The sequence below is a fragment of the Doryrhamphus excisus genome, linkage group LG15, assembly GCF_037039965.1.
Source record: "Doryrhamphus excisus strain RoL-2023G ecotype Guam linkage group LG15, RoL_Dexc_Guam_v1.1, whole genome shotgun sequence".
Taxonomy (NCBI): domain Eukaryota; kingdom Metazoa; phylum Chordata; class Actinopteri; order Syngnathiformes; family Syngnathidae; genus Doryrhamphus; species Doryrhamphus excisus.
The window spans coordinates 1,530,452-1,544,003 of record NC_136371.1 but is presented as its reverse complement, the minus strand read 5'-3'; the positions used below and the strand labels follow the sequence as shown (position 1 = coordinate 1,544,003).

Here is a 13,552-nt window from a genome sequence, read left to right as displayed (position 1 = left end):
AAGAGGGTGTGACTCCCCTCACGCTCCACTGATTACAGATAGAGAGGACTCAGTGGAGTTCTGCTGCAAGTTCATGCTGCCTCAGTGTGAATGTGCCTGATGCTCTCTCTTCTCTATTACAGCACACAGCCATCCCACACACACGCGCACACACGCAGAATAACAACCACGCTTTAATTCTCTCCTGCTGATGTCACAACACTGCCTTCCAAATCATCTTTTATGTCGGGAAACGTTATGCCGTAGCAAGGAAATGTTTAGCTGAAGATCATTTCAAATAATCATTATTTTTGTGAACATGGTAATAGTTAAAGGGGACCTATTATGCTCATTTGTATTGAGTTGTGGACTCCTATAGAGCAGCTACACACAATAACCGGCACAGAAAGCATTCTAGGTCTTCCAGAATCTGCACCTATTCAGCTGTATTTCTTCTTTTTTAAAATTCACACAGGTTTGAACCCATAATCATCTTTTTTTAAGAAATAAAATATAGGTAGGTCGAGTGGTTAGCGCGCAGACCTCACAGCTAGGAGACCAGGGTTCAATTCCACCCTCGGCCATCTCTGTGTGGAGTTTGCATGTTCTCCCCGTGCATGCGTGGGTTTTCTCCGGGTACTCCGGTTTCCTCCCACATTCCAAAAACATGCTAGGTTAATTGGCCACTCCAAATTGTCCATAGGTATGAATGTGAGTGTGAATGGTTGTTTGTCTATATGTGCCCTGTGACTTGCTGGCCCCGCCTCTTGCCCGAAGACAGCTGTGATAGGCTCCAGCACCCAACACATATAAATATACATATTGTTAATACTTGAATGCAGCTAATACAGCTACACACAATAACCAGCACAGAAAGCATTCTAGGTCTTCCAGAATCTGCACCTATTCAGCTGTATTTCTTCTTTTTTAAAATTCACACAGGTTTGAACTTGAACAATTTTTAATTTGTGAAGTATACAAAACATAATCATCTTTTTTTAAGAAATAAAATCTAGGTAGGTGGAGTGGTTAGCGCGCAGACCTCACAGCTAGGAGACAGTTGGGATAGGCTCCAGCACCCCCCGCAACCCTTGTGAGGAAAAGCGGTAGAGAATGAATGAATGAATGAATATCAAACATGGGCTGCACGGTGGTTGAGCGGTTAGCGCACAAGCCTCACAGCTAGAAGACCCGAGTTCAATTCCACCCTTGGGCATGTCTGTGTGGAGTTTACATGTTCTCTCCGGGTACTCCGGGTTTCCTCCCACATTCCAAAAACATGCTAGGTCAATTGGCGACTCCAAATTGTCCATAGGTATGAATGTGAGTGTGAATGGTTGTTTGTCTAGTATATGTGCCCTGTGATTGGCTGGCCACCAGTCCAGGGTGTACCCCGCCTCTCGCCCGAAGACAGCTGGCATAGGCTCCAGCACCCCCGTGACCCCCCGTAGAAAATGAACAAATGAATAAAAATATAGGTATGAGAAATCCATCTTGCCTCATATGCTAATAAATAAAAATAAAAGGTATCTCAAAAGAGGTAAAGAAGCCTGCTAAAGTATATACTAAAAGAAGCACACACACACAGGAGGTAACTATTCTCGAGAATGAGACTTTCCAAGCTGATTTATATCCTAATACTGTGTGTATTTTTAGAGCGTCTCTAAAGAATCCACTTTGGTCTGGTGAGTCACCCTGTCACTGTGTTTCCATGTGCTTGTGCTCCATCGCTGTTGGATGGGGAATAAAGGCTGTGCCATCGGGTCAGTGATCTGACTGACAGGAGACCAAGAGAGCCAGAGTCCTGGAATCCAAACCGGTCGGGGCCTCTGAAATGAGCCACGTGTGTGTGTGTGCGCGTCATTGTCATTGTTTAGAGTGATCAAATTTTCAAGTTAAATGTGCGGCTGTTGAAGCCACTTATAAAATGAACCCAGCGCCATCATCAAAACTCTGCACTCCAAAAGTCCATTAGAGTTTGACTGCCGAGTGAGGATCAATCTCGCTGGGCGTGTGCGCTAAAGTGTTAGCCTTAGACTGGACGTCTGAACCTAATCACAAAGCTATTATCTGGGAAAGCAAAATTACATCAAGTGCAGAGAATCATCTGGGTGTCCTTAGGGCCAAAAGCCCCATTCACAGGACTTATAAAAAGACACTGGAGGCAAAACACTGCAAGAATGCTAAATAGTTTTTTGTTTTTTTTTGGACTGAACCGGGATTTATTTTTAGTGTCACATTTTTGTGTGTTTTGAACTTAACAGGACTGAATACCTGTGTAGATTCTCAGTCATCCGGGTAACCACAACATTTGAATTGAGGCAACTGGAACTTGTTTGTTGGAGATGTTTCACCTAGAATCTATCTATCTATTTCTTCATTTTAAGTGTGGAGTCTCCCTATTTATGTATTTGATACGTCCCAGGAGGGTGGTCACAATGGGGTTGTTTTAGTGGTTGCTGGACATAGCTGGTGAATATCAGTCCTACTTAACAATGTTATAATATTATATAAAATCATTTGCGTATCTGGTGGTCATTCTTATAATATTTTACAAATATTTGACAATATTTGATATTTGAAAGACATTTAGAAAAGCCTTTCTTAACCCCGCTTGTCCAGTTAACTTGGGTTGTGCTGACTGAGCCAAGGAAACCCCAGGATCACAGAATCCTCGGGGGTTTTGTCATACTAAAAACGATATGACGGTGTTCAGAGAGCATGAGAGTTATGGTTTCATAACTGGTCGGTGACTCAACCCCAAATTTTACCAACACTTGAAAGTACAGTGGGTTGAGACCGGGGATTTATATCCACTATTAGCAACCCCGTTTTGTGTATGCACACTCTATAATGCTACACAGGAAAGTGCCCTCTGACTCTTCCATACAACCAAATCACATCGGAAAGGCGTAGGGCTTCAGCAAGTTTGTCGGCTAGTCCAGCTGCATACTGGCCCTCACAAAACAACCCAGTGTGTCCAGAATCAAGAACTCCAACCACTTGTGCCTGATGGTGGCGTCTTTAGGAATTGTAAACAAATGTGGCTTTCCCATACGAGCCATTGCCCGCAAGTAAACAGCGGAGCAGCGATTAGGGGAGAGAAGAGAGCTTATCTGACTTATAGCCATGCCCATATAAGGAAGTCACCCCCTCTGTGACATCACAAAGGGGCAGTTTTACCACGCCTTCTGGAACCAAGCGTTTTGAGACATCCCAAAAGTCTTTCAGGGCTCTTTTTCTGAAACTTTGGCATCGTTTAACACGAGAATATAACATTTTAACTACATTTATAGGTCAGAACAGTGGAAAAAGCATATTAGGTCCCCTTTAGGATGGTTGACGGCACCTGCTCAGTGCCAGATTGTTTGGACTTTTGTATTATTTCGTAATTTTGTATTATTTTTGTCTCTATGGAGGTCATGTTTGTAGCACACTTTTTTTCCACTATTTTTTGTGTACTTCTCTGCATCTTGCGTTCCAAATACTGTACACGCCAGTTTGTGACAAATTTGAAGATTAAGGTGACCAAAGAATCATCAAAACAATGAGGAGCTAAAAACAAGTCCTTTTTAATGGTTATCTGCAAGTTATTTAACTTTTTTCTTTTTAATTACTTTTCTCTTTGAATCTGTATTGGCCATTGTATCTGTCTATAATCACCTTGTAATGTCTTTTCTGTATTTTTTTTTTTCATTCATTTCATTCTGAATTTTCCATTGAGTAATGGCTGAAGGTAAGGGAGGTGACTGAGAAATCGATGGTCGTTCTGGCTGAGTTCCAGAGATTGCAGAATTATGTTCAATGCACCGTAAGCTGCGCTGTAGTTTCCTAATAAATTAGGTTAAAAAGCAACAAGGCTTTACGCTAAAATGCTAATTGTCCTAACAAAAGGTGTTGGGAGACATGCAAGAGACAGAAGCTGTATCCATGCATGGCACCATTAGCATTCATTACCATTACTGTATGAGGCCCGGTGTTTGGTTTCAAGAAATATTAGGTAACCATCTGCTTCGTTATAACAATCGAAAGCTGCAGAGTAAAAATAAATTTAATTGTACACATTTTTGTTCCTTCACGGCATCCCTGCAGTCACCAAACGACATACTTTAAATATTTAAACTTAGGAGTAATTGATTTACTTTAAGGACGGAAGATTCTGTTTCTTCATCCGTCTCACTTAGAGGGCTGTTCAATTCTGTGGATTTTTTTAAAAACAAGAGTTTAGTCCCTGATTTTCAAATAACAGTTATACCCTGACCTTTAAAGACTCCCCAAACAGCACAGAGACACTTTACATCTTCATTCCTGCTTGTGGACAATTAGATTGGTGGGATGAATGAGCCTGTCAGGGCTGCTCTTTACTGTAAACGACTGTTTTGTCATCCCAGGAGAGCGCTGATTCATGGGATGTTACCGTGATACAATACAGCCCAAATTCAGATAGAATGCCGATGGCTGCGGAGGACGGAAGACAACCTTATTAAGAAAGTCGAAGCAAGAGAACAATGGTTATGAGGAAACGGATTGAATCCTACTTAATGGAAGGAATGCTATTAGCACCGATACAGGTGCATCTTGGTTTCTACCGACGGCTTGACCTCAACCCACCGAGCGGATAGTCTGACCCCGCTCCCTTCTCCTGGGAAAAGGTCAATAGCGAGGACCACCATCTGGTGCACCCAGGGACAATGTAATGATTGACAGTCCACGTGGTCTTTCCCATCCTGACACAGCAAAAAGTTTCCCTTTATTCGTATTAACTTCCGTTTTAGAAATGTCTTTTTTATTCTTTATCACGAACTAAACATGCTAGTTAGAGACAGCTTTGTCCTCCCGTGAGTGGTGGCTTTCACATATTCCTGGTGGGGGGTGTGCGGAGTGGAACAAGTATGTCTTGTTAGGCTCATCAAGCCCGTCAATCGAACAGTCCGCTATAAAAAGACACAATCAAGCAATCTTTGGCATGGACCCCTGATGTTTACCTCAGACCGAGAGCTGAAAAAAGCTACACGGACGAGTTCAAACTGGTGTGTCTGAAGATGGTTTGCCTCAAAGTGAGCAAGACATAAATCAATGCACCAAAGAAAAGAAGTAAACAACTGTACATTTAAAGAGAACTTGGGTGGAACCTCTGAGAGATACAGTGAAGAAAATAAGTATTTGAACACCCTGCTATTTTGCTATTTCTCCCACTTAGAAATCATGGAGGGGTCTGAAATTTTCATCGTAGGTGCATGTCCACTGTGAGAGAGATAAACTAAAAAGAAAAATCCAGAAATCACAATGCATGATTTTTTAACAATTTATTTGTGTGATACAGCTGCAAATAAGTATTTGAACACCTGAGAAAATGAATGTTAATATTTGGTACAGTAGCCTTTGTTTGCTATTACAGAGGTCAAACGTTTCCTGTAGTTTTTCACCAGGTTTGCACACACTGCAGGAGGGATCTTGGCCCACTCCTCCACACAGATCTTCTCTAGATCAGTCAGGTTTCTGGGCTGTCGCTGAGAAACACGGAGTTTGAGCTCCCTCCAAAGATTTTCGATTGGGTTCAGGTCTGGAGACTGGCTGGGCCATGCTAGAACCTTGATATGCTTCTTACGGAGCCACTCCTTGGTTTTCCTGGCTGTGTGCTTCGGGTCGTTGTCGTGTTGGAAGACCCAGCCACGACCCATCTTCAATGCTCTGACAGAGGGAAGGAGGTTGTTCCCCAAAATCTCACAATACACGGCCCCAGTCATCCTCTCTTTAATGCAGTGCACTCGTCCTGTCCCATGTGCAGAAAAACACCCCCAAAGCATGATGCTACCACCCCCATGCTTCACAGTAGGGATGGTGTTCTTCGGATTGTACTCTTCATTCTTCTTCCTCCAAACACGCTTATTGGAATTATGACCAAAAAGTTCTATTTTGGTCTCATCTGACCATAAAACTTTCTCCCATGACTCCTCTGTATCATCCAAATGGTCATATGCAAACTTAAGACGGGCCTTGACATGTGCTGGTTTAAGCAGGGGAACCTTTCGTGCCATGCATGATTTCACATCATGACGTCTTAGTGTATTACCTACAGTAACCTTGGAAACGGTGGTCCCAGCTCTTTTCAGGTCATTGACCAAGTCCTGTCGTGTAGTTCTGGGCTGATTCCTCACCTTTCTTAGAATCATTGAGACCCCACGAGGTGATATCTTGCATGGGGCTCCACTCCGATTGAGATTGACCGTCATGTTTAGCTTCTTCCATTTTCTAATGATAGCTCCAACAGTGGACCTTTTTTCACCAAGCTGCTTGGTAATTGCTCCGTAGCCCTTTCCAGCCTTGTGGAGGTGTACAATTTTGTCTCTGGTGTCTTTGGACAGCTCTTTGGTCTTCGCCATGTTACAAGTTAAAGTCTTACTGATTGTATGGGGTGGACAGGTGTCTTTATGCAGCTAACGACCTCAAACAGGTGCATCTGATTCAGGATGATACATGGAGTGCAGGTGGACTTCTAATGGGCAGACTAACAGGTCTTTCAGGGTCAGAATTCTAGATGATACACAGGTGTTCAAATACTTATTTGCAGCTGTATCACACAAATAAATTGTTAAAAAATCATGCATTGTGATTTCTGGATTTTTCTTTTTAGTTTATCTCTCTCACAGTGGACATGCACCTACGATGAAAATTTCAGACCCCTCCATGATTTCTAAGTGGGAGAAATAGCAAAATAGCAGGGTGTTCAAATACTTATTTTCTTCACTGTATAATCCGTAAAATTGTGGTCTGAATAAAACATGTATTATTATTAAGTGTACAATTTAAACAGTATAGTGCAGGGGTCTCAAACTCAATTTACCTGGGGGCCACTGGAGCTAGGGTCTGGGCAAGGCTGGGCCGCATCAAGTTTTCCCCCCAAAAAAAACGCATTTATTAAAAACAGAAAAATATACAAACTTTTTCAGTGCTTTGGTTCCGATTTTCTACAATAAAAGCTCTGATAAAACATTCCACTGTTCTCAAATATCTTAACTTTTATTTTTCTGCACAAAATAAGATGAAAAATAAATAAACAAATCTATCAATCAGTAATAAATAAATAAAATAATATTAATAAATCGACAAATAATAAAAACTTAAGAAAGCACATATAGTTGGTGGGTAGACAAATTATTTTTTCAGATTAAAATGAACAAAGCATTATTAGAGCCCTGTAGACATGACAAAACACGACTATAGTCACATTTATACTCTTTTTATTTACAACATATTGCGCAACTGCAGGGTCTTGAGACACATGCTAACTCGCAAACTAGAGAGCTAGCGACCTAAACGGTAGCCTTCAAGTTATTTCCTTTCAACTTAAATAGCCAAAAACTTACCACTTCCACACGGATAGGGAGGATAACTATTAACAGTTATTTAACCTTTAACATGAACATGAATCAAAAGTAATAATTTTTTCTGGGTACATGATACCATACAGCATCCATATCAAACTTGCGCGGGCCGCACTGACATTAAACTTTCATATCAAGGCGGGGGCCTCAAACTAGTGTCCTGCGGGCCACATTTGGCATGTTGCATGTTATTTGTGGACTGTGTTGTAAAATCTTTATAGAGCCTCTTCCTAAATCAAGTCACAACCTGACTTGTGTCATTGCAAGCAGCCGTGATATTGAAGGATCACGGAGAACCGCGATGGCATGTGTGCAAGCGGACGATGATCAGTGAGGCGTAGCGCTCTTAATCAGGTCTCCGGGTGAAGGAACACACAGCACCTGGCAGGTTATTGAGAAATAATAGGATTCTCCGTGCAGCAGACACACAACTAAAGACACAGATGTCTAATGATAAACAATGCAAAATCCCATTTTACTGAGGGGGGAGTGGAATGACTTTGACTGCCAACAATTTTGAGGTACGACAAATGGAGAATTATGTGATTATTTTTATTTTTATTTTTATTTTTATTTTTATTTTTATTTTTATTTTTATTTTTATTTTTATTTTTATTTTTATTTTTATTTTTATTTTTATTTTTATTTTTATTTTTATTTTTATTTTTATTTTTTAGATTATTTGGATTTGTAGAAAGTCTTTTAACTGTAAAAAAAAACAGCCAATCACAGGGCACATATAGACAAACAACCATTCACACTCACATTCATACCTATGGACAATTTGGAGTGGCCAATTAACCTAGCATGTTTTTGGAATGTGGGAGGAAACCGGAGTACCCGGAGAAAACCCACGCATGCACGGGGAGAACATGCAAACTCCACACGGCGATGGCCGAGGGTGGAATTGAACTCAGGTCTCCTAGCTGTGAGGTCTGCGCGCTAACCACTCACCTGCCGTGCAGCCCAACCCAATCTAGTTATGTTATGTTATGTTATTGAGTAATATGAGTAAAGATGCCTGTAGGGGTGTTAGTTCATATCAAGAGGGCTCTAATAAAGTTTGAAAAACACTCACATTCATACCTATGGACAATTTGGAGTTGCTAATTAACCTAGCATGTTTTTGGAATGTGGGAGGAAACCGGAGTACCCGGAGAAAACAACATGCAAACTACACACAAAGATGGCAGAGGGTGGAATCCAACTCGGGTCTCCTTGCTGTGTGGCCGAGGCGTTAACCACTCGACCGCCGTGCAGCCTGTCCATACATATACAATATAATATACCCGGAGAAAACGCCACCACACACGGGGAGAACATGTAAACTCCACACAGAGATTCGAAGTCGGGTTTTCCGAATCTCCTGACTGTGTGGCCAACATGCTAACAACTCGTCCGCATAATTATGAAATGTACTGATATTATGTTCTGTGGTACTTCACCCCAAAACCACATACAGTATACACAGCAAGCATGATTGCATGAAACAAAGGTTTCATCATATCCATCTTCTTTAAGACAACAACTTTTCCCCCTTCGGTTCTGGACAAAGACACTCAAGCCATCTGAAGCAGCGGACCTTGTAAGCTGCCATTCATTCCCTACTTCAGTGATCCTGCCAGGTCCGTGTCACGATGGACCATGTGGCTTTTCTGTCACTTTGTTGTCTGCTCTGTCTACCTGCTGTCTGTTTGTCTGCTTCTTACACACTCTGCTGTCACCATCGACATCACTTCTGTTCATCACCGAGTGGAGCAACTTTCAGGTTCTAGAGTTCAACATTGAACTCCTCTTTGCTGAACTTCCACTGCCACCGTTCCGACATAATATAAATACACGTCTTGTCTTATTTGTGCTAATTTCAGTTTATAATCATTTCAGACCATCACACTACCACCACCATATTTTACTGTCGGTATGATGTTCTTTTTTTTTAAATATCTTGTCAGACCACATTAGTACTTCACATCACATATCAAGATGTTTTCTGGTAAAATTGAGACCAGCCTTAATGTGGTTTTCATCTTGGCTATTTTTGCCCCATGTCTTTCTTATGGTGGAGTCATGAAAACTGACCTTAACTGAGGCAAGCAAGGCCTGCAGTTTTCTGGATGTTGTTGTGGGGTCTTTTGTGACCGCCGACCTCCTTTTAAATCACAAATTTGAAATGTTTTTGTCTCCCTCCCCCTTCTAACATCGATATTGTAGCTCTACTTAAAACCTCACTGACGTATATTCTAGCAATTGTTCACCTGGTTTTAAGATTTTGATCAGGGTGTGTCATCTGAAGGGGGAATGATCCATATCAAATAAAACTCAGTAAAACATTTCTTCCGTGTTTGACACAGTGGGAGTCCAGACTGGCTTGAAGTATTGGACGTGACAGCACATCGAAAGCGTGACATTACAGTATTAGGCAGTCAGTTCACAGCGGATGTTAACGCAGCACTTCACTGGTGCGGGGATGCGATTCCACATCCTTACTATCACATTGTTTCTGACTTGTTTCGACTCAACATCAGTGGGTTACTTTCTGCAAGCAATCCCGGCAATTCAACAGTTAATGTCATCAATATGAATAACATCGTATGGGACATGTACCTTACCGCGTGCATACCATTATGCACCACGCTTACAGTAGTAATAAGATCACCGCTCTCAAGGGATCACTCGAGTAAATGTCGTGCTGACTGTAGATACGGGTTCACCTCTGACCTGTGCCAAGATGGGAAGTAGAACACTCTGTCCTGTCTCCATTTGTGTTCAAGTGTGCTCAGTGGGGCTCTCTCTTTATTCTGTACAGAAACAAACACGTGTGGTCAGTATTAAAGAACAGTATGTAAGTCGTTAATTAATATGGAGAGGGGTCTACAGGCTATCAATAAAACCAACGCTACAAAAAATGGATGGATGGATTATGAGAATGAGAATAGGGCCGCACAGCCACACAGTCAGGCGATAGGGAAGACCTGAGTTCGATTCTCTGCTCATGCGTGCGTGGGTTTACTCCGGTTTCCTCCCACATTCCAAAAACATGCTAGGTTAATTGGCGACTCCAAATTGTCCATAGGTATGAATGTGAGTGTGAATGGTTGTTTGTCTATATGTGCCCTGTGTACCCCGCCTCTTGCCCGAATACAGCTGGGATAGGCTCTAGCATACCTGCGACTCTAATGAGGATAAATGGATTATGAGTCTCAAACATGCGGCCCGCGGGCCAACTGTGGCCCGCAGGACACTAGTTTGAGGCCCCCGCCTTGATATGAAAGTTTAATGTTAGTGCGGCCCGCGCAAGTTTGATACGGATGCTGTATGGTATCATGTACCCAGAAAAAATTATTACGTTTGATTAATGTTCATGTTAAAGGTTAAATAACTGTTAATAGTTATCCTCCCTATCCGTGTGGAAGTGGTACGTTTTTGGCTATTTAAGTTGAAAGGAAATAACTTGAAGGCTACCGTTTAGGTCGCTAGCTCTCTAGTTTGCGAGTTAGCATGTGTCTCAAGACCCTGCAGTTGCGCAATATGTTGTAAATAAAAAGAGTATAAATGTGACTATAGTCGTGTTTTGTCATGTCTACAGGGCTCTAATAATGCTTTGTTCATTTTAATCTGAAAAAAATAATTTGTCTACCCACCAACTATATGTGCTTTCTTAAGTTTTTATTATTTGCTGTTTTATTATTATTATTATTATATTTATTTATTACTGATTGATGGATTTTCTTTATTCTTGATTTGTTTATTTATTTTTCATCTTATTTTGTGCAGAAAAATAAAAAGTAAGATATTTGAGAACAGTGGAATGTTTTATCAGAGCTTTTATTGTAGAAAATCGGAACCAAAGCACTGAAAAAGTTTGTATATTTTTCTGTTTTTAATAAATGCGTTTTTGTTTTTTTTTTTTGGAAAACCTGATGCGGCCCAGCCTTGCCCAGACCCTAGCTCCAGTGGCCCCCAGGTAAATTGAGTTTGAGACCCCTGGCATAAAGTATCCCAATAATTGGTTGAGTATAAATTAAAAACAAATTTAATAAGTGCCAATCAATTCATATTCAACATTTAGTAAAACTACCTAAATGTTTAGGACTGACTTAACGAGATATGATAACCTTGTTTTTTTGCCTCAGTATGACTGATTTGGTTCTCAAATGACACATTTGCCCTCATAGGATTACCGTCTGCGCACCATTCAATGACATCAATGGGGATGAGGGATCCTGAAAGAGGACTCCGGCGCAAGCGTGACGACAGAGAGCAGCAAATATAAAAGACGAGAGGCGATGTTGTGCACACATACAACGTTGGCCTTACAGGTCAGTCAGTGACCACCACCGTCCCCGACATCACCATCCACGAGACGTATGCTCACCACCATCCACTACAAGAGGAGCATCTAGGACCTAAGAGGTGAGCTTTGCTTTCTCAACATATAAAACTACATTTGATCATCTTTCCAGAGAGACATTTTGACTTGCCTCAGTTTTCGATGTCTCCCGCAGGCTACGCCAGTGTCCCGCCATGAAGTCCACATGTCTTTTCATCCTGGCTTCTGTCCTGGTTTGCAACTTGAAGATGGTTTGTAGAGGACAGAGCATATCTGCTGAGGAGGAGCCGGACCAGAGGACTGTGGACGATTTGCTTCACCATGGAGCAGAGAGCCTTCTACTGCGCTCCATCCTGCAAAAGATGCAGGGAGAAGAAGACGGATATGGTGAGCAAATCCTAACCCGGGAAAACTGAATAAAATTAGTTTTACAAAGAAATATTTTTGAAAAGATACACAGTTAATAATTCATGTGATTGCATGGTATTTTAAAACGTATACAAAGAATCGGTTGTGGTTAAATGGGAAATTACGCACGACATATTTCAACTTTTTACAGCCCTTGAAACAGACTAACGTATCGTACCCTCCCCCCCTCCTTCTTCTCCCCCCTTGCAGAGGGACTTTCTTCTCAACCAGAATGGGTAACAAAGCGGCAGCATCCAGGCAAGAGGTACAGCGAGCATTTGGACAAGGAAGATGACGGTGATGAAGACTACTTGAGCGTGGAAAGGAGACAACACCCGGGCAAACGCGACGAAGACATGCGCTCCCTGGTGGAGCTGCAAAAAAGGCAACACCCGGGGAGGCGCTCGACAAGCGGACACCTTTCTGGCGCCCCCATCATCGTCCTGGGTGAACTTTCCAAGCGGCAGCACCCAGGCAAGCGCAACTCGGCGTTACGCAGCCGGCGCCAGCACCCCGGTAAGCGGCAGGAAGAAGAAGGGGAAGAAGAGGAGTACCTCACAGAGTCGGACAAGCGTCAGCACCCCGGGAAACGGTTTTGGGATCATTCGGATCCAGATTTTGCCACCGTGAGTCCGTGTGAAGGCGTTTTGGACCCTATGAGATGCGCCAAGACGAATCTGCTTCTCGATTTTTTAGACAACATGAGCGTGAAGCACACCGAGGAGAAGAGACAACACCCGGGAAAAAGGTTTGCACCCGGGGAGGATTTCGTGGACGGAGAGTAGAGTCCTTAGATTCAGATGCTGCGGAATTTTAAAACTCATATAAATGTCTATGTAACTTAGAATGTAAACAACGTTAGCCGCGTTTCCTTTTGTGTTAAATCCCGTTTTTGGAGAACTTGTGGAAGAATGTAATACTTGTAGGAATGTAAATTAAAGAGTGAGTGTTGGGTGGATGATTCATAAGGAATTATCATAATTATTGACTGATTCGTCATATTTTTTTTGTTCATTGGGCCACAATGATGCTGACAAGGCGTGTCTCTGTGAGGCATCCCTGTCGGAATGGATGCATTGAGAAATTGAACAAGTTTGTTATTTTATTTACTTTCTATTTAGAAATGTAAATGCTAATAAATACAATGCAAATATAGTTTGTCCAAGTTTATTTTTAACTTCTTTGACTACATTTTTCCTAAAGGTGGAAGGCAGCAAGTGCAGACAAAACAATAAAAATTCAAATTCATGAAGCGTATGACTATAACTGTTGATCGGAGTCAATTATAGCAGGTGAAAAAACAGCCTCTGTTTTTTGTGGGAGTCATTCCATGCTACATGGTGGCCGTGGCCACCCTTGGTCACTCTCCGGCCACCCCTAAATGTGAGTGATGGTCTCACATTGGCCACCCCAATGGAAAGGACAATTTCTGGCTTGTTTTAATTAGATT

At 41.9% G+C, this 13,552-nt stretch overlaps 3 protein-coding genes across 4 annotated transcripts in view; 1 reads left to right on the top strand and 2 right to left on the bottom strand.

The window, feature by feature from the left end:
- The window catches only part of tmcc1a (transmembrane and coiled-coil domain family 1a), a 62,611-nt gene that overhangs the window by 44,937 nt on the left and 4,122 nt on the right, over nt 1-13,552 (bottom strand). The window contains exons 5-6 of the mRNA XM_078796958.1: nt 11,846-12,047; nt 10,083-10,162 (exon numbers count right to left, since the gene is read on the bottom strand). The gene's annotated coding sequence lies outside the window, so the exon portion shown is untranslated. The remainder of the gene's footprint in view (nt 1-10,082; nt 10,163-11,845; nt 12,048-13,552) is intronic.
- LOC131104468 (receptor-type tyrosine-protein phosphatase V-like) overlaps nt 7,346-13,552 on the bottom strand; it is a 90,490-nt gene continuing 84,283 nt past the window's right edge. The window contains exon 11 of the mRNA XM_078796962.1: nt 7,346-7,391. The gene's annotated coding sequence lies outside the window, so the exon portion shown is untranslated. The remainder of the gene's footprint in view (nt 7,392-13,552) is intronic.
- Nucleotides 11,656-13,249, top strand: trh (thyrotropin-releasing hormone). 2 transcript variants are annotated; one of them, XM_058052642.2, is made up of 3 exons: nt 11,656-11,777; nt 11,870-12,081; nt 12,313-13,249. In XM_058052642.2, exons 2-3 carry the CDS (start codon nt 11,889-11,891, stop codon nt 12,885-12,887), a joined length of 768 nt encoding a protein of 255 aa, XP_057908625.2. In that variant the 5' UTR covers nt 11,656-11,777; nt 11,870-11,888; the 3' UTR covers nt 12,888-13,249. The 2 variants fall into 2 exon arrangements, with proteins under 2 accessions (XP_057908625.2, XP_057908623.2); XM_058052640.2 differs by having other exon boundaries at nt 11,659-11,777; nt 11,851-12,081.

Coding starts and splice junctions, on each gene's coding strand:
- trh (XM_058052642.2), top strand. CDS start 11,889: ATGAAGTCCACATGTCTTTTCATCCTGGCTTCTGTCCTGGTTTGCAAC. Junction 12,082..12,312: donor GGGAGAAGAAGACGGATATG/GTGAGCAAATCC, acceptor CCCCCCTTGCAG/AGGGACTTTCTTCTCAACCA.